Raw genomic sequence first — 19,048 nt, forward strand, 5'->3', positions numbered from 1 at the left:
CCACAAGCATACTGCCAAAGTTGTGGAAAAATGGCTTAAGGACAACAAAGTCAAGTTATAGGAGTGGCCATCACAAAGCCCTGACCTCAATCCCATAGACAATTTGTGGTCAGAACTGAAAAAGCGTGTGAGAGCAATGAGGCCTACAAACCTGAACCAGCTCTGTCAGGATTAATGGGCCAAAATTTGCCCAACATATTGTGGGAAGCTTGTGGAAGGCTACCCGAAACATTTGACCCAAGTTAAAAAATGTATAGGCAATGCTACCAAATACTAATTGATTGTATGTAAACCTCTGACCCACTGTGAATGTGATGAAAGAAATGAAAGCTGAAATAAATAATTCTCTCTACTATTATTCTGACATTTCACATTCTTAAAATAAAGTGGTGATCCTAACTGACCTAAGACAGGAAATTGTTAGTAGGACTAAATGTCAGGAATTGTGTAAAACTGAGTTTTAATGTATTTGGCTAAGGTGTATGTAAACTTCCGACTTCAACAGTACATTCAATATAATTCATGCTTTGAATCCAAACCTATGTTTAAATCCTCTCATGCTTGGAGTCAAAAATCATGTGACATAAAACACTACCTTTCTTTCCTTACATTTATGATTCTGTTGTTTGATGTTACATCATATACTAAGCATTTAACAAATGAATTACACATTCAACTTGATCCTATGAAATTTCTGGATATTGCTGTCAGATTCTTTTTTTTGTCCGGAGATCTCGGATGTGTACTGTAACCTCGTAACATTTTCTATTTCCCTATGTTACGGTGTGAAAACAGTTTTTATGGGCAGACATATCCAAAATAATGTACTGTATGTGATTGCAAAATCCAATGCTTCTAACATAAAGAGGAGCTTTAACATGGTTAATAAAACAAAAATCAATACTGTCTTTAATTAAAGGGGTTCTTCAATAATTACTGGATAATAGTTGTTCGATGCGCATTTGATGTCTAGCTGTTCAGCTACATGGGGACGTTTTCTCTCAACATCAGCTGATTCACTAAAGGATAAAGAGCTTGTGTGATACCGCCCACAATTTAACAACAGCCACAGTGTGGGAATGAATGTTGACCTCAAAGATTGACAGAACATTTTGGTGTCCGTGTTGTTACGGTGGTCAAGATAATTAGGTGGTCAAGATAATTATCCTACATCATGTCAACGTTAACTCAAGAATCCCGAGGTAAGATTACGGTTTGTGTACATTTTGATCGAATGTTTCCCGATCGGGAAATTGGGAATGTGAAAATTACCTGTTTATTCCTTGTTGAATAGAAATCTAAACATTATATAAAACCAAAGCCCCTACCCCTAGACACTTGTGGAGATCTGAGAGAATTGGACAGGTGTAAGCAATACCACCAAAATTCCATCAAGCCTATCAGAGGGTAAGGTGGAGCTCTCACCATGTCACCACCCACCAATCTCTCTCAGATCTCCGCAAGTGTCTCGACTGGGCAGTACGGACTAGGGGTTGTTTCTCGGCAGGCCATGGGTATTATGGTAGCTCAGTCAGTCAGCCTGGCACTGTCAAACATGTTTAATACTGTAGCTGTCAAATACTTGCTTCCTCTGTCCTTGGGAGAATCTCAATTGAATTTCCTTGATTCGTTGCATTCTCTCTCCTCGTCTCCTTCTCAAAAGTCATTGGATGAGGTCAGAGGTCGCTCCCCTCTGACATTCTAGAGGACAAAGGAATGAAGGACAGACTCACTCAGTCACACACACACTGCTTGAAGAGTTTACTAATTATAATGATTGAATATTATAATGATTGTTATTATTATTGTCAACGTTTTTGTTGACAGAATCCATTGTATTATATTATTTTATTAAATTATATCAACTATTAAAAAATATAGAAATGCTGTTGTTTAATTATTCTGGAATGTTTAGCATGGCTATAAATTATAGATAAGTTGACTAAAGCACAAACAGACCTGGCTACTAGGCATGAAAAAGAAACAAGCAGTATACAGTGCCTTGCGAAAGTATTCGGCCCCCTTGAACTTTGCGAACTTTTGCCACATTTCAGGCTTCAAACATAAAGATATAAAACTGTATTTTTTTGTGAAGAATCAACAACAAGTGGGACACAATCATGAAGTGGAACGACATTTATTGGATATTTCAAACTTTTTTAACAAATCAAAAACTGAAAAATTGGGCGTGCAAAATTATTCAGCCCCCTTAAGTTAATACTTTGTAGCGCCACCTTTTGCTGTGATTACAGCTGTAAGTCGCTTGGGGTATGTCTCTATCAGTTTTGCACATTGAGAGACTGAAATTTTTTCCCATTCCTCCTTGCAAAACAGCTCGAGCTCAGTGAGGTTGGATGGAGAGCATTTGTGAACAGCAGTTTTCAGTTCTTTCCACAGATTCTCGATTGGATTCAGGTCTGGACTTTGACTTGGCCATTCTAACACCTGGATATGTTTATTTTTGAACCATTCCATTGTAGATTTTGCTTTATGTTTTGCATCATTGTCTTGTTGGAAGACAAATCTCTGTCCCAGTCTCAGGTCTTTTGCAGACTCCATCAGGTTTTCTTCCAGAATGGTCCTGTATTTGGCTCCATCCATCTTCCCATCAATTTTAACCATCTTCCCTGTCCCTGCTGAAGAAAAGCAGGCCCAAACCATGATGCTGCCACCACCATGCTTGACAGTGGGGATGGTGTGGTCAGGGTGATGAGCTATGTTGCTTTTACGCCAAACATAACGTTTTGCATTGTTGCCAAAAAGTTCAATTTGGTTTCATCTGACCAGAGCACCTTCTTCCACATGTTTGGTGTGTCTCCCAAGTGGCTTGTGGCAAACTTTAAACAACACTTTTTATGGATATCTTTAAGAAATGGCTTTCTTCTTGCCACTCTTCCATAAAGGCCAGATTTGTGCAATATACGACTGATTGTTGTCCTATGGACATAGTCTCCCACCTCAGCTGTAGATCTCTGCAGTTCAACCAGAGTGATCATGGGCCTCTTGGCTGCATCTCTGATCAGTCTTCTCCTTGTATGAGCTGAAAGTTTAGAGGGACGGCCAGGTCTTGGTAGATTTGCAGTGGTCTGATACTCCTTCCATTTCAATATTATCGCTTGCACAGTGCTCCTTGGGATGTTTAAAGCCTGGGAAATCTTTTTGTATCCAAATCCGGCTTTAAACTTCTTCACAACAGTATCTCGGACCTGCCTGGTGTGTTCCTTGTTCTTCATGATGCTCTCTGCGCTTTTAACGGACCTCTGAGACTATCACAGTGCAGGTGCATTTATACGGAGACTTGATTACACACAGGTGGATTGTATTTATCATCATTAGTCATTTAGGTCAACATTGGATCATTCAGAGATCCTCACTGAACTTCTGGAGAGTTTGCTGCACTGAAAGTAAAAGGGGCTGAATAATTTTGCACGCCCAATTTTTCAGTTTTTGATTTGTTAAAAAAGTTTGAAATATCCAATAAATGTCGTTCCACTTCACGATTGTGTCGCACTTGTTGTTGATTCTTCACAAAAAAATACAGTTTTATATCTTTATGTTTGAAGCCTGAAATGTGGCAAAAGGTTGCAAAGTTCAAGGGGGCCGAATACTTTCGCAAGGCACTGTACATGTTTCATGTGACATTTTGAATGACACCGATGTTTTGCTGTTGCTTGGAGTTATGGTCTCATTGTGCCTACCTAGACTCTTTTTCCTGTAACCACACATGTGAAGCTGCAAGAAAATCATATTTAAATATACGTATATCAAACCATTTTGAAATGTTTACCCTGATGTTACACATTGGTCACTTTATTTATAGAAAGACCCAAATACAACAGTATACTACTATCTGCAAAAATAGTACATGAATTATAGTATATACTACAGTTCTTTTACAACAGTATTTATAAATACTACAGTATACTACAGTAAACACTACATTGAATAGTACAATAAAGTTCGCAAAAATTCTACAGTAAATAATATACTATTTACTATACCTTCAGAAAGTATTCACACCCCTCAACTCTTTCCACATTTTGTCGTTACAATGTGGGATAAAAATTGATTTGTCATTTTTTTTTTGTCAACAATGTTCACAAGATTCTACTTTGACATCGTGGGGTATTGTGTCTAGGCCAGTGACATAACATCTCAATTGAATACATTTTAAATTCAGGCTGTCAAGGGGTGTGAATACTTTCTGAAGACACTGTAAACCATAGTGTACTACAGTATTTTATTTAGATGGGTGTATCCTCTCAGTGGGCATCAAGTATTGGCTCTGAATCCAAACATCAAGACACTACAGATCAGAGCCACCGTATAAACCAGACAAAAACTCTTATTTCTATACAAAAAGTTTATTCACATTATAAAATGGCCTATACATACTATCATTCATAGAATAATCTATAGCGCAACATCTATACACTACAAACACTACATTGAGCAATATTCGTGCTGTACTCTTTCTGCCAAGACATACAAAATAAATAGATGCAAACCATTTACAGTAGACATCTTCTGATCATCTAAATAAAAAATGATTCAAAGAAAGTTTCATACAAAACAGAATTTTGACCATTGTTTATATATTTTAATTACATTCATTGACAAATGGCTTTTAGGAGTAACATTGCAAAGCCCTTCTGATGGAAAATGTACGTTGGAGACCGATTTCCTTTTCATTGAAGACTGCAAAAGAAGCATTGCACAGTGAAATAAATATAATGACATTCTGAGGAAGAGGTCTGAAGGCAGAGTTTAGGCGAAGCCATCTACCAACATACTGAATCTCTTATGTCATCAGCTTGGCACATCTGTTTGGGCTTGCCTATAGACCTATAAAAGGTTCTCCTTTTCTACAAAGGGAGATGGCTTGAATAACATAATAGCAAAATATGCATAACATCATTATCCTTTGAATAGCTTTTTCTACAGCGAATAGTATTCAAAAGTAAAGTGACTGATCAGCATGAGATAAAAAAAAAAGATAATTTCCTAAATGGCAGTAATAAGTTGGAAAACATGTAAGATGTTGGGTAAGGTTGGTGTGTTCCCCTTGCTGCTGCCTGCAGGACCTATCAGGCACTCAGCTGGACACCAGGCAGCAGAACCCAGAGAAGCGACTCTTCCTCTGCCTGACCAGCGGATATGGAGTGAGATTCAGCAGACTGCTGTCATCTAGACAGAACACAGACAGCGAAACCTGAGCACAGTGCAGTGCCTTCAATATTGTGTATTTTTTATGATTTAATCCACTCATTGTCACACCCTTATCTGTTTCACCGGCCTTGTGGTTGTCTCCACCCCACACCAGGTGTCTCCCATTTTCCCCATTATCCACTACGTATTTCTGTTTGTCTGTTCGTCTCGTCTTGTTAGGTCATAACAGCATGTTTCCCATTTTTCCTGTTCTCAAGTTTTAGTCTTCCAGTCCTGACCTTTCTGCCTGTCCTGACCCTGAGCCTGCCTGCCGTCCTGTACCTGCCTGACTCGGACCTGCTTTACGAACCACTGCCTGCCGTCCTGTACCTGCCTGACTCGGACCTGCTTTACGAACCACTGCCTGCCGTCCTGTACCTGCCTGACTCGGACCTGCTTTAAGAAACACTGCCTGCCGTCCTGTACCTGCCTGACTCGGACCTGCTTTACGAACCACTGCCTGCCGTCCTGTACCTGCCTGACTCGGACCTGCGTTACGAACCACTGCCTGCCGTCCTGTACCTGCCTGACTCGGACCTGCTTTACGAATCACTGCCTGCCGTCCTGTACCTGCCTGACTCGGACCTGCTTTACGAACCACTGGCTGCCGTCCTGTACCTGCCTGACTCGGACCTGCTTTACGAACCACTGGCTGCCGTCCTGTACCTGCCTGACTCGGACCTGCGTTACGAACCACTGCCTGCCGTCCTGTACCTGCCTGACTCGGACCTGCTTTACGAACCACTGCCTGCCGTCCTGTACCTGCCTGACTCGGACCTGCTTTACGAACCACTGGCTGCCGTCCTGTACCTGCCTGACTCGGACCTGCTTTACGAACCACTGCCTGCCGTCCTGTACCTGCCTGACTCGGACCTGCTTTACGAACCACTGCCTGCCGTCCTGTACCTGCCTGACTCGGACCTGCTTTACGAACCACTGGCTGCCGTCCTGTACCTGCCTGACTCGGACCTGCGTTACGAACCACTGCCTGCCGTCCTGTACCTGCCTGACTCGGACCTGCTTTACGAACCACTGGCTGCCGTCCTGTACCTGCCTGACTCGGACCTGCGTTACGAACCACTGCCTGCTGTCCTGTACCTGCCTGACTCGGACCTGCTTTACGAACCACTGCCTGCCGTCCTGTACCTGCCTGACTCGGACCTGCTTTACGAACCACTGCCTGCCGTCCTGTACCTGCCTGACGAACTACTGCCTGCCGTCCTGTACCTGCCTGACTCGGACCTGCTTTACGAACCACTGCCTGCCGTCCTGTACCTGCCTGACTCGGACCTGCTTTACGAACCACTGCCTGCCGTCCTGTACCTGCCTGACTCGGACCTGCTTTACGAACCACTGGCTGCCGTCCTGTACCTGCCTGACTCGGACCTGCGTTACGAACCACTGCCTGCCGTCCTGTACCTGCCTGACTCGGACCTGCTTTACGAACCACTGGCTGCCGTCCTGTACCTGCCTGACTCGGACCTGCGTTACGAACCACTGCCTGCTGTCCTGTACCTGCCTGACTCGGACCTGCTTTACGAACCACTGCCTGCCGTCCTGTACCTGCCTGACTCGGACCTGCTTTACGAACCACTGCCTGCCGTCCTGTACCTGCCTGACGAACTACTGCCTGCCGTCCTGTACCTGCCTGACTCGGACCTGCTTTACGAACCACTGCCTGCCGTCCTGTACCTGCCTGACTCGGACCTGTTTTATGAACCACTGCCTGCCGTCCTGTACCTGCCTGACTCGGACCTGCTTTACGAACCACTGCCTGCCGTCCTGTACCTGCCTGCCCTCGACCTGGGTTTGCCTGTCCCTTTTTGTTATAATAAATATTCTGAGAATAGTACTATCCGCCTCCTGTGTCTGCATCTGGGTCTTATCCTGAGTCGTGACACTCATACCGTATAAATTCCACTTACCTTGGGTTTTCAGTGGTAAAGGCATGGTCTCCCTGAGTTTGCTTAGCAGGTTTCTCATCTCTCGCATGTCCCTAGGGAGACAGGGGGAATCATGGTTAAATCCATTTAGGGGAGAGTGGGGTGTGTTGAGCTAATGGGGCACAACACTCTTAACTGCCAAGCTACCTGCCGATAAACATTATTAAAGTCACCAGTGTTCAATGACTCTATAGGCCAGTAGTCTCTAAGGTGCAGGTTAAAGTACCGGGTGGTAGCTGGCTAGAACAGTGACTAAGGTTCAGGGCAGGGTACTGGGCGGAGGCCGGCTAGTGGTGACTGTTTAACAGTCTGATGGCCTGGAGATAGAAGCTGTTTTTCAGTCTCTCACTCCCATCTTTGATGCGCCTGTACCGTCTTTGCCTTCTAGATGGTAGCGGGGTGAACAGGCTGTGGCTCGGGTGGTTGAGGTCCTTGATGATATTCAAAATCAAATCAAATTGTATTTGTCACATGCGCCGAATACAAAATGTGTAGACCTTACAGTGAAAGGCTTACTTACAAGCCCTTAATCAACAATGTTGTTTTAAGAAAAAAAAAACGTGTTAAGAAAGTATTTACTAAAATAAACTGAAGAAAAAATAAAATAGAAAAATAAATACAAAAAAATAAATAAGAAAAATAGAAAAATAACATAATTAAAGGGCAACAATAAAATAACAGTAGCGTGGCTATATACAGGGGGTACCGGTACAGAGTCAATGTGTGGGGGCACCGGTTAGTCAAGGTAATTGAGGTAATATGTACATGTAGGTAGAGGTAAAGTGACAATGCATGGATAATGAACAGAGAGTAGCAGCAGCGTAAAAATGTGTGTGGGGGGGGACAATGCAAATAGTCCAGGTTGCCATTTGATTAGCTGTTCAGGAGTCTTACGGCTTGGGTGTAGAAGCTGTTAAGAAGCCTTTTGGACCTAGACTTGGCGCTGTGTGGTAGCAGAGACAACAGTCTATGATTAGGCAGGAATCTTGGCCCCAGTGATGTACTGGGCCGTACACATTTGCGGTGCGGTTGGAGGCCTTGCGGTTGGAGGCAGTTTGGAGAACGTGACCACCCTAACCATAATCCTGTTGGTTGAGATTAGTTTGCCTGCCTGCGTCTGTGTCTGTCTGAGTATTTCACCAATTTACCTATTGCCGGTTTATCACATACTTTTTTTTTCTCACATTGAATGCATTATGCATCAATACCGCACATCTTTTTGCAAAAGCATCACAGACTAAAGCTCATCAAAGATATAATGTTTACTGTGATGTCCAATCTGTTGATAATCCTCTTTATGTATGGCCTATACTCATGTGACCTGGGCATTCTCACTATGAGAGACCATGAGTGTATTAGCATTTTGCATTATACTCTACCTCTCTATGTTTTCAATATCGGTGCACACCAGCCAGGACTCATGTTGGTAGTCTACAGGTGAGGAGGAGTGCTCCTCCAGAATGGGCACATCAGAGCTCTCATCCATCTTGAAGTCCAACCTGGGCTCTGGGTAAGAATCTTTTCCTGTGAGAGGGATTTACATATGATCAACATATAACACTGGGTAACCTGTGAATTGCTTGTGAATGTCTGAACTGCATGTCTAAATGTTCCAATGCTTTGTCTGAAATATAAGAAATCGATGGAATTTGGCTAAATGACTTAAATGTAAATGTAAATGTAGCTACATCTTATTTCATTGCTCTTTATCTTGGTATGACACTGAACATTTTACTATGGACTACTGTCCTCTGCTGGTTGAGATTGGTATAGCACCTTTCCTGTGGAGCTGCAGCACTCCCAGTAGACACATGGACTTGAGCATCTCCGTGATGAACATCTCCAGGCAGCACTGCAGCTGAATGAAGAGCCGGCAGATCTCTGGGTGGATCTCCCCATCCTCTGGCCTAAAGCACATATATACAGTTGGAGAATAGACCGTTTCAAATCTGATCACTGTCTCCTATCCTTGGCCCTTCTTGAATCCCCCTGGCTTTAAAGCAGGGGCCGGAAATAGGTGGCTCACTGCCAACACCAGCCCGCGAGTGAATTATTTTGTCCCCCCAAAGTATTTAGAAAATAAATACTAATATATATATATATATAATTTTTTTTACCTTTATTTAACTAGGCAAGTCAGTTAAGAACAAATTCTTATTTTCAATGACGGCCTAGGAACAGTGGGTTAACTGCCTGTTCAGGGGCAGAATGACAGATTTTTACCTTGTCAGCTCAGGGGTTTGAACTTACATACATACACACACACACACACACACACACACACACACACAGTACCAGCCAATAGTTTGGACACACATACTTATTCAAGGGTTTTTATTTATTATCACTATTTTCTACATTGTAGAATAATAGTGAAGACATCAAAACTATGAAATAACACATATGGCATCATGTAGTAACCAAATAAGTGTTAAACCTAGGACCATGCCTCAGGACTACTGGGCATGATGACTCCTTGCTGTCCCCAGTCCACCTGGTCGTGCTGCTGCTCCAGTTTCAACTGTTCTGTCTGTGATTATTATTATTATTATTATTATTATTATTATTATTATTATTATTTGACCATGCTGGTCATTTATGAACATTTGAACATCTTGGCCATGTTCTGTTATAATCTCCACCTGGCACAGCCAGAAGAGGACTGGCCACCCCACATAGCCTGGTTCCTCTCTAGGTTTCTTCCAAAGTTTTGGCCTTTCTAGGGAGTTTTTCTTAGCCACCGTGCTTCTACACCTGCATTGCTTGCTGTTTGGGGTTTTAGGCTGGGTTTCTGTGCAGCACTTTGAGATATCAGCTGATGTACGAAGGGCTATATAAATAAATTTGATTTGAAACAAATCCAAATATATTTTATATTCTTCAAAGTAGCCTCCTGTTGCCTTGATGAGAGTTTTGCAAACTCTTGGCATTCTCTCAACCAGCTTCGTGAAGAATGCTTTTCCAACAGTCTTGAAGGAGTTCCCACATGTGCTGAGTACTTGTTGGCTGCTTTTCCTTCACTCTGCGGTCCAACTCATCCCAAACCATCTCAATTAGGGTGAGGTTGGGTGATTGTGGAGGCCAGGTCATCTGATGCATTACTCCATCACTCTCCTTGGTCAAATAGCCCTTACACAGCCTGGTGGTGTGTTTTGGGTCATTGTCCTGTTGAAAAACAAATTATAATCCCACTAAGCGCAAACCAAACAGGATGGCTTATCTGCAAAATGTTGTGGTAGCCATGCTGGTTAAGTGTGTCTTCAACAGCAATGCACCCCCACACCATTACACCTCCAGCAAGGCCAGCATCTAGAAGTCGCATCTTCACTGTTGACGTTGAGACCGGTGTTTTGCGGGTACTATTTAATGAAGTTGCCAGTTGAGGACTTGTGAGGCATCTGTTTCTCAAACTAGACACTAATGTACTTGTCCTCTTGCTCAGTTGTGCACATGGGCCTCCCACTCCTCTTTCTGTTCTGGTTGGAGCCAGTTTGCCCTGTTCTGTGACGGGAGTAGTACACAGCGCTGTACGAGATCTTCAGTTTCTTGGCAATTTCTCGCATGGAATAGCCTTCATTTCTCAGAACAAGAATAGACTGACGTGTTTCAGAAGAAAGTTGTTTGTTTCTGGCCATTTTGAGCCTGTAATCGAACCCACAAATGTTGATGCTCCAGATACTCAACTAGTCTAAAGAAGGCTAGTTTTATTGCTTCTTTAAATCAGCACAACAGTTTTCAGCTGTGCTAACATAATTGTAAAATGGTTTTCTAATGATCAATTAGCCTTTTAAAATGATAAACTTGGATTGAAAGAATGTGCTGCTGCACACTGACTATGGAGTGCTCATGTTTTTAAACTCTTTTGAACACATCGAATTGGGGGGGGGGGGGGTGAATTACACATCCTATTAACCTGAGATTGGTGATGTTAGTATAAATGTTTATAGTCAACATGACACGAAATCAATTGCTTAAAACAGATGAATATCTTTGGTATTGTACTGCTTACTTTGTCATACGCGCTGGGGCTCGCAGGACTTAGAACGCAGCTATGATTTTCTTCCTCATTTGGGGCGGGCTCTCTATTCAAGCCGCTGGCCATACACCAATACACTGATCTGACAGTCAAACTATATCTTAAATAGAAGCCAGCCGTTGTCACTGTTGATATCCTATGGCGGCGATTCGTTGAAGTTAACCAACAGAAAAATTAGTTTGTCCCCTTTTCCGTGTGGGCAGGCAGCCTCGTGAAGTCGACATCTGCCATCCCAAAATATATACTGAACAAAAATACTAACGCAAAATGCAACAATTTCAACGCCTTTACTGAGTTACAGTTCATATAAAGAAATCAGTCAATTGAAATAAATTCATATGGATTTCACATGACTGGGCAGGGGCGCTGTGAAGCTGGCCCAGCTAATCAGAATTAATTTGTTACAGACATAAATACTCCTCAGCTGTCCGGGTAGCTTGTCTCAAACGATCCTGTAGGTGAAGAAGTCGGATGTGGAAGTCCTGGGCTGGCGTGGTGACACATGGCCTGCGGTTGTGAGGCCGGTTGGACGTACCTCACAGCATAAGCAATCCAGGGTTTATATACGTCGCTGGATATAAGCCTTATAAATTCTCATCTCACCAACCATGTATAGGTTATTCCAAGTTTCTGTGTGGCCTTTGAATAGTGTTATTTTAAACAGAGCTACACCCCAAAACGGTTGCCCCGTTCTAGTAATTTCAGTGTTGCATTACACTTACCCTGTCAGCGACCCACTTGAATCAAAATGCAATACTTCAAAATGTAGCTAACTGTCTTCTACAAATTGTCCTCTAAACAGTGATGTGCACATTATTCCCAGATTCTGAGTGTTTTTTAACAGGACGTACAACCTCATCTTCCTCCTCTTGCGTAATTGATTTCAACGTGATAATTGACAAAACAGTGTGTTTCTCTTTCTGTATTGGTGCAGAGGAGTGTATTCATGGATGACAAGGGAAGCCAGGTTTCCCCAAAAAATTGACTAAGAAAAAAGCAATATATATGTATTTCTTTTAAATCTCTCTGTGTTTCAGAAATGTCCTTCAATTCGCAAAAGGCTGGATGTCTCTCACCGGAGAAAGCATCCAAGCGAACGAAACTGCACCCTGCTTTCTCTATCTGATGCTGTCTGGTCATAAATAATATTGCCACTGGTAGCACTGAATGCAAGGGAAGCCAGCAAGCATTTGGCCTCCCTTGAGGCCTAGTGGTTAGAGCATCGGGTAACTGAAAGGTTGCTGGATCGAATCCCTGAGCTTACAAGGTAAAAATATGTTGTTCTGCCCCTGAACAAGGAAGTTTACCGGGGAACAGTGGGTTGACTGTCAATGTAAATAATAACTTGTTCTTAACTGACTCGCCTGGTTAAATTAAAATATATATATATATATTAACCAACCAGTATTGAGCTAAACTGAGTGAGCTCAGCTGTAAACGGTCCTGGTGCACCAAAAACTTAAGTAGCAATGGAAGCCAGTTTGGATTTGGCTTCAGACCAATCACAAGCCAAACATCAATATTGACAGAAAGAAAATTGAAATGTTGCATCTCGATGTCAGTGTCCACCGGTGGCTCGCTAGCTCGCTAAATTCATCACTTTCCTAAATTAGCCATGGATAGGTCTACACGGACAAATTCTGGCCTGGTTTTGATCTTCTCTGTCGGAAAGATATCAGTTTGTCTCTGTGGATGGTTTGTCCTCTGACAAATCAACTGTAAATTCCGGTGTTCCTCAAGGTTCCATTTTAGGACCACTATTGTTTTCCCTATATATTTTACCTCTTGGTGGTGTCATTCGGAAACATAATGTTAACTTTCACTGCTATGCGGATGACACACACACACACATGGTGAAGCCCCAAAATTGCCCTCCCTGGAAGCATGTGTTTCAGACATAAGGATGACTGCAAATGTTCTACTTTTAAACTCAGACAAAACAGGGATGCTTGTTCTAGGTCCCAAGAAACAAAGAGGTCTTCTGTTGAATCTGATAATTAATCTTGATGGTTGTACAGTTGTCTCAAATAGAAATGTGAAGGACCTCAGCGTTACTCTGGACCCTGGACTTATCACCTTATCGCCTCTAACATGTAAATAAAACACTATAAAGAGTTTATATAATGTGTCATTACATACCTATTTGAAGGTTGGTGTCGAATTTGAGTCGGGTTTTTAGGGCGGTGCTAGAGTGATCTTAGAAGTAAACAGCGGCGTTGAGAATGATGCAATGATGACGAAAAAAATGACTAGGTATCCCCCCTTACCATTTCTTGTTTTTAACCTCTTACATCTATGGGGGCGCTATTTCATTTTTGGATGAAAAACGTTCCCGTTTTAAACAAGATATTTTGTCACAAAAAGATGCTCGACTATGCATATAATTGATACCATTCGAAAGAAAACACTCTGACGTGTCCAGAAATACCAAGATATTCTCTGTGCGTGCCCTAGAACGTGAGCTTCAGGCAAAACCAAGATGAGATGGCATCCAGGAAATGACAAGGATTTTTGAGGCTCTGTTTTCCATTGTCTCCTTATATGGCTGTGAATGCGAGAAGAATGAGCCTGCCCTTTCTGTCGTTTCCCCAAGGTGTCTGCAGCATTGTGACGTATTTGTAGGCAGATCATTGGAAGATTGACCATAAGAGACCACATTTACCAGGTGTCCGCCCGGTGTCCTGCGCCGAAATTGGTGCGCAAAAGTCACCTGCCAGTATTTTTCCATGCGATACAGAGAGGAAAGCAAGCTTCCACGAACTGCATATCAATGAAGAGATATGTGAAAAAACACCTTGAGGATTGATTCCAAACAACGTTTGCCATGTTTCGGCCGATATTATGTAGTTAATCCGGAAAAAGTTTTACGTTGTAGGTGACTGAATTTTCGGTTCGTTTCGGTAGCCAGACGCAATGTAGAAAACGGAACGATTTCTCCTACACACAGACGCTTTCAGGAAAAACTGCGCATTTGGTATGTAACTGAGAGTCTCCTCATTGAAAACATCAGAAGCTCTTCAAAGGTAAATTATTTTATTTATTTGGTTATCTGGTTTTTGTGAAAATGTTGCGTGCTAAATGCTACTCAAAATGCTATGCTAGCTTTGCATACTCTTACACAAATTAGTCAATTTCTATGGTTCAAAAGCATATTTTGAAAATCTGAGATGACAGTGTTGTTAAGAAAAGGCTAAGCTTGAGAGCAGACGCATTATTTTCATTTTATTTGCGATTTTCAGAAATCGTTAACGTTGCGTTATGCTAATGAGCCTGAGGCTTTAGTCACAAACCCGGATCCGGGATGGGGAGTTTCAAGAAGTTAAAGGATGATAGAAGTGCTACACCTGGTGGAGAGAGATTGTAAGACAGAAATAGTTGCTTTATGCGTGCTGTAAGTTACCACATGACACGTCAAGGTGTAACGGAGGGTCAGTTTTTTTTAACTTTTCTCCAATACTATAGAGCCATTACCATGTTGATCAACGCTTGAATAGAAACCTAGTTCACACCCCCGATTTTGACGTCAACACAGTCGCTACAGTCCCATTAGTTTTCTTTGTAGCCTCGTTTGAATGTTGTGGTTGTGCACATTTGTACGGAATGGGGTGAGTTTACGTTAGTGGTGTTTTCTTTGCGACTTGAGGTAACTTTCTGTTGTTCTAAATCAATAGTTTAATATGCTGAAGAACAAACATGAGTACATATCTTTCCATAATTTACTTAAGGATTAAAAACAAGCTTTGCTTGATTTACAATCCGATACGTCAGTCCTTACCCGCCCTGCTGATAAGGGTGGGTCGGTTGTACAATCCAACACGTCAGTCCTTACCCGTCCTGCTGCTAACAGTGGGTCGGTTGTACTCATGGATAGGACAGTTTATGTAAATGGGTGTCATAGACAACTGCTTGACAACCCATTTACAAGAAACTCAGAAGTGACCCCCCTTCCAATTTCAGAACACTATCTTTACTGTCCTAGATGGGTATTTAAGTTCTGGTCAGATAACCAAAAAAGTATCTGTTTGGGTATTCAACACCCTAAAATTTCTATACTTTGCCAAAATTACACTAAAATGTTACAAAACCTCCAGGTCGCCCTATAGCGGGCATTGATGCAGTAACAGCCCCTTTATGGACTATTTTATTAGACCGCTCGTAGTACAGCTCCCCTCCTTTGTAAAGGACACCAGCAGTATGATCTCTATTATTGAATCTCTTGATGTTGAGTCATTATACACCAATATTCCACACGAGGGAGGTATTGAGGCCAAAGAACATTTTCTTCTGCAACGTGACCCTACTGAACTACCTACCAGTCCATGCATTATAACATTAGCTGAAATGGTACTCACACACAACTATTTCATGTTTCTAAAGTATTTCTTTATTCAGAAGGGTACTGCAATGGGATCCCTTATGGATCCTAACTATGCTAATTTGTATGTGGGTTACATGGATAAAAAGTAAATTCTCAATCCTCTCAAATGTTTTCTTGCCTAACTATATTATTTAGAAACGGTACATTGATGATATTTTTGTTCTATGGAGGAGTGATACAAAACAGCTCAGGGCATTCCATGCTTTTCTTAACTCTTGTTCTGAGCACCTGAGATTTACTATGCAATCTGACACACCTCAAATCATTTTCCTTAATCTTCTGATTGTGTGTGTGTGGATAATGTTCTATACACTGATCTTTACAGGAAACCTACTGATCGTAACAGTTTGCTTGGGTTGATAGTTGTCACCCGCTTCCCTTGAAAAACAGTTTGCCCTACAGCCAATTCAGTCGAATCAAAATAATTTGCAAAAAATGGCTGAGACGCAAAGAAAATTCAAGGAGAGGGGGTAAAAATGGTCAGATTAATACTGCCATTGAGAAAATGTAAAACAAATCGAGACATGATCTCTTTCAAGGACAGTCTCGCAAAAAGAAGCATTATTGTGTTCTTACTGCCCACTATTCAGAGTTCTCTGAACAAATTAAGGGACTCGTTCAAAAATTGGCACGTTCAAAGATCCGATGACAGTATCGGTAATGTGTTTTCGGACCCTCCCATGGTCTTATTCTAGCGGGGCGGGAATCTCAGATCAATTGGTCAACTCTGATTTACCACCCCAAAATACCGCTGCACAACGTCTAGTTGCACCTTTACCGGATGGAAACTATAAGTGTAATGGCTGTGCTCAATGCAATGACACTCAATGCAGATCCTTCAAACACCCCCTAACAGGGAAACAGATAATCAAAGCTGTTATCACGTGCTCCACTAGGGCAGTTATTTATCTTATAACTTGTCATTGTGGTAAAAATGATGTGGGTAATACGAAGCGCGAATTAAAAGTATGAATGTCAGAGAATTGTAGGTGCAAAAACTCGACGTACCCAGTTGCGGTCCACTTTTTGGAAGCGAACCACTCTATTTTGTCCCTACATTATATCGGCATCGAACACATCGCCCTCCCTAGGAGAGGGGGTGACCTTGACAATATATTCTTAAAACGAGAGGCTGCCTGGATCTTTAATTTAAAGACCCTTGCCCCGTTCGGTATCAACGTAGACTTTGATCTGAAGCCATTCTTGTGATCACTGTGATTTTGGTATTCATTGTAAATGTTTGTAGGCCCATGTAGCCAAATTGTATCTATGATCGTATCTTGTAGTTGTCACTGTATTAGACTAAGCAGAGGTGATTTGATGATGTTGAAATGTTTAAATTGAAATTACTTGCGGTAACTCTGTGGTTCTAAATCAATAGTTTAGTGATTCAAAAATATCGGAAACATGAACATGCTTAGCCATGCTGTAGGTCATGTAACAGAGGTTGCTATCCGGTTTTGTGGTAAAACAAAGGTGTGTGTGAATTTATCCTGGTACTGTGTATTCTTATTGTCTCGGCCTCTTATATATCTCGGTCGCAATGCATATGAACTAACAGGTTATAGAGCAAACAACGCAATTATCACAACGCATACTAGGTTGTAATATTGTTTTTTTTTTGCTTCCCCAGTGATTTTATACACGCACCGCTACTGATCAGAAGAAAATTAATCCACGAATACGATACGTTTTACATATATCTTAAATTAGGGAGGGCAAACCCGTTTTGGTGATTTCTCGTATATCATCAAAATGAATAAATCATAGCACGATTTTTTTATTACCTGATGAATTAGCCTACAATACAATTGGAAAATAATGTTGAAAGTTCAATTTATATTCTTATAGATGGAAATGTCAACATTAATTTCCAATGGTGTTGTACTTATTCCGGTAATTAACTGTTGAACTGTGACTGATTTTCAATATATACCAGAAATCCCCCCCCAAAATATTTTTCCTTATCGAAAACCTTCAAAGGCATTGGGTAAAAGAAAATTAATCCACTAATACGAATATATACTTTTACATAATATCATAAATTACGCGTTTGAATGAATTTAATTATATAATAGGGGTATTGAAGGCCATTCAAAAGAGTGTGGGAGATGATCCAGGAAGTAGGCGGCACTTTCATACCATGTAGCAAGCTGTTATCTCGAATAGCGCGCCTTAAAATGACATACACTAGCACCATGGACAGTTCCAGTGACAACTGAAGAAGTCAACATATCATGTTGATGAAACTGTATCCGTATATCGTAGATTCCTTACCCAGATCCAGATATCACGGTGAGGTTCTGATGGGCAGCTTGGGCCATGGTACATCCTTTGGTCCTGGTGCGGTGCAGCGCCTCGCGTAAAGAGGGACAATCGGCCGAAATCTCCCCAATAGTGATGACCTGTTCTCGGTACAGCGCCACGAGAGTGTTGAAATCTTGGACTGTCTTCAGAAGCAACATGGACAAATAACCCCTTTCAGCAAGTCAACGCATAGCACCATACATTTTCAAGGGAGATTGGAGCGACAAGATTATTGCATACGCAAGTGGACACGCAGTAGATCAATGTTATGATTGCCACCCGACCCGTATAGGCCACATAGGCTATATTATGATTAGTGAGGTGCAATTGGCTATACTTGAATAATAACAATATCGCGCTACATAATATAGGCTATTCATATAGACTATATATAGGCTTCCTAATTGAGGCACATTGGTGTAATATTACACCAGCTCTCCTTGTGGCATGCCCTTGTGAGTGCAACAGCCATTATTTTGTTTATCACACCTTAAAGCGCTAAGACACAAAGGGCAGTCTTATATAAATCGCTCTATGGTACCTGGACTCACATTTACGACTTAGTTGACAGAAAAATGTAGCTTGGTAAGAAATGTGTCTCTGCGCATTTTAATTTGTCTTTGTGGTTTAATAGAACACGTGCTTTTCATGGGGGAAATATATTGGTTACAATGTGTCTGCTTTTATAGTAGTATGCCGGTGTTGACTCCATAGTTATTACGACTAACGAGGGAACGATAGATCATAACTTACCATCCTACATTCGCCTACGGCCCGCTGGGCTTTCCGCGTGCTCTCGGTGCTCTCCCGGCGTTCGGGGTCCCTCTGCAGTGGTTTGCTGAGCTGAAAAATGTTCGCTGCGGATCTGGGGCGGTTCTTGCGCCCGTTCGGAGCAGAACACATGCATACACAGCCACTGATAAAACCCAGCGGACAGCCTATCTATTATATCCCCCGAGGTCGCAACCGAGGTGGAGGCTCTTGTCGATGTTCCTACAGGGTCTAAAATGTTCAGCTTGCAGGATGAGTGCGAGTAGCGGACGGCTTCTCGCAGCTCCCTCTCTGCAGCTCTCCCCTCAGCGGCTAGACGAGTCACCTTCACCCTGCAGAAGGCCAACTGTGGCTGAATGTGGTCTTCCGTTGTGCTTTCACGTGAGAAGCGAATACACTCGGAGC

At 42.2% G+C, this 19,048-nt stretch overlaps 1 protein-coding gene across 1 annotated transcript; it reads right to left on the bottom strand.

Annotated features, from left to right (window-relative positions):
* Nucleotides 1-5,016: 5,016 nt before the first annotated feature.
* Nucleotides 5,017-18,999, bottom strand: LOC135544504 (regulator of G-protein signaling 7-binding protein B-like). Its single transcript, XM_064972166.1, has 6 exons — nt 18,626-18,999; nt 17,843-18,015; nt 8,928-9,058; nt 8,531-8,675; nt 7,134-7,204; nt 5,017-5,187 (listed from the first exon to the last, which is right to left on the bottom strand). Exons 1-6 carry the CDS (start codon nt 18,773-18,775, stop codon nt 5,096-5,098), a joined length of 762 nt encoding a protein of 253 aa, XP_064828238.1. The 5' UTR covers nt 18,776-18,999; the 3' UTR covers nt 5,017-5,095.
* Between the last annotated feature and the right edge of the window lie 49 nt (nt 19,000-19,048).

This window comes from Oncorhynchus masou, chromosome 8 (assembly GCF_036934945.1).
Source record: "Oncorhynchus masou masou isolate Uvic2021 chromosome 8, UVic_Omas_1.1, whole genome shotgun sequence".
Lineage (NCBI taxonomy): Eukaryota > Metazoa > Chordata > Actinopteri > Salmoniformes > Salmonidae > Oncorhynchus > Oncorhynchus masou.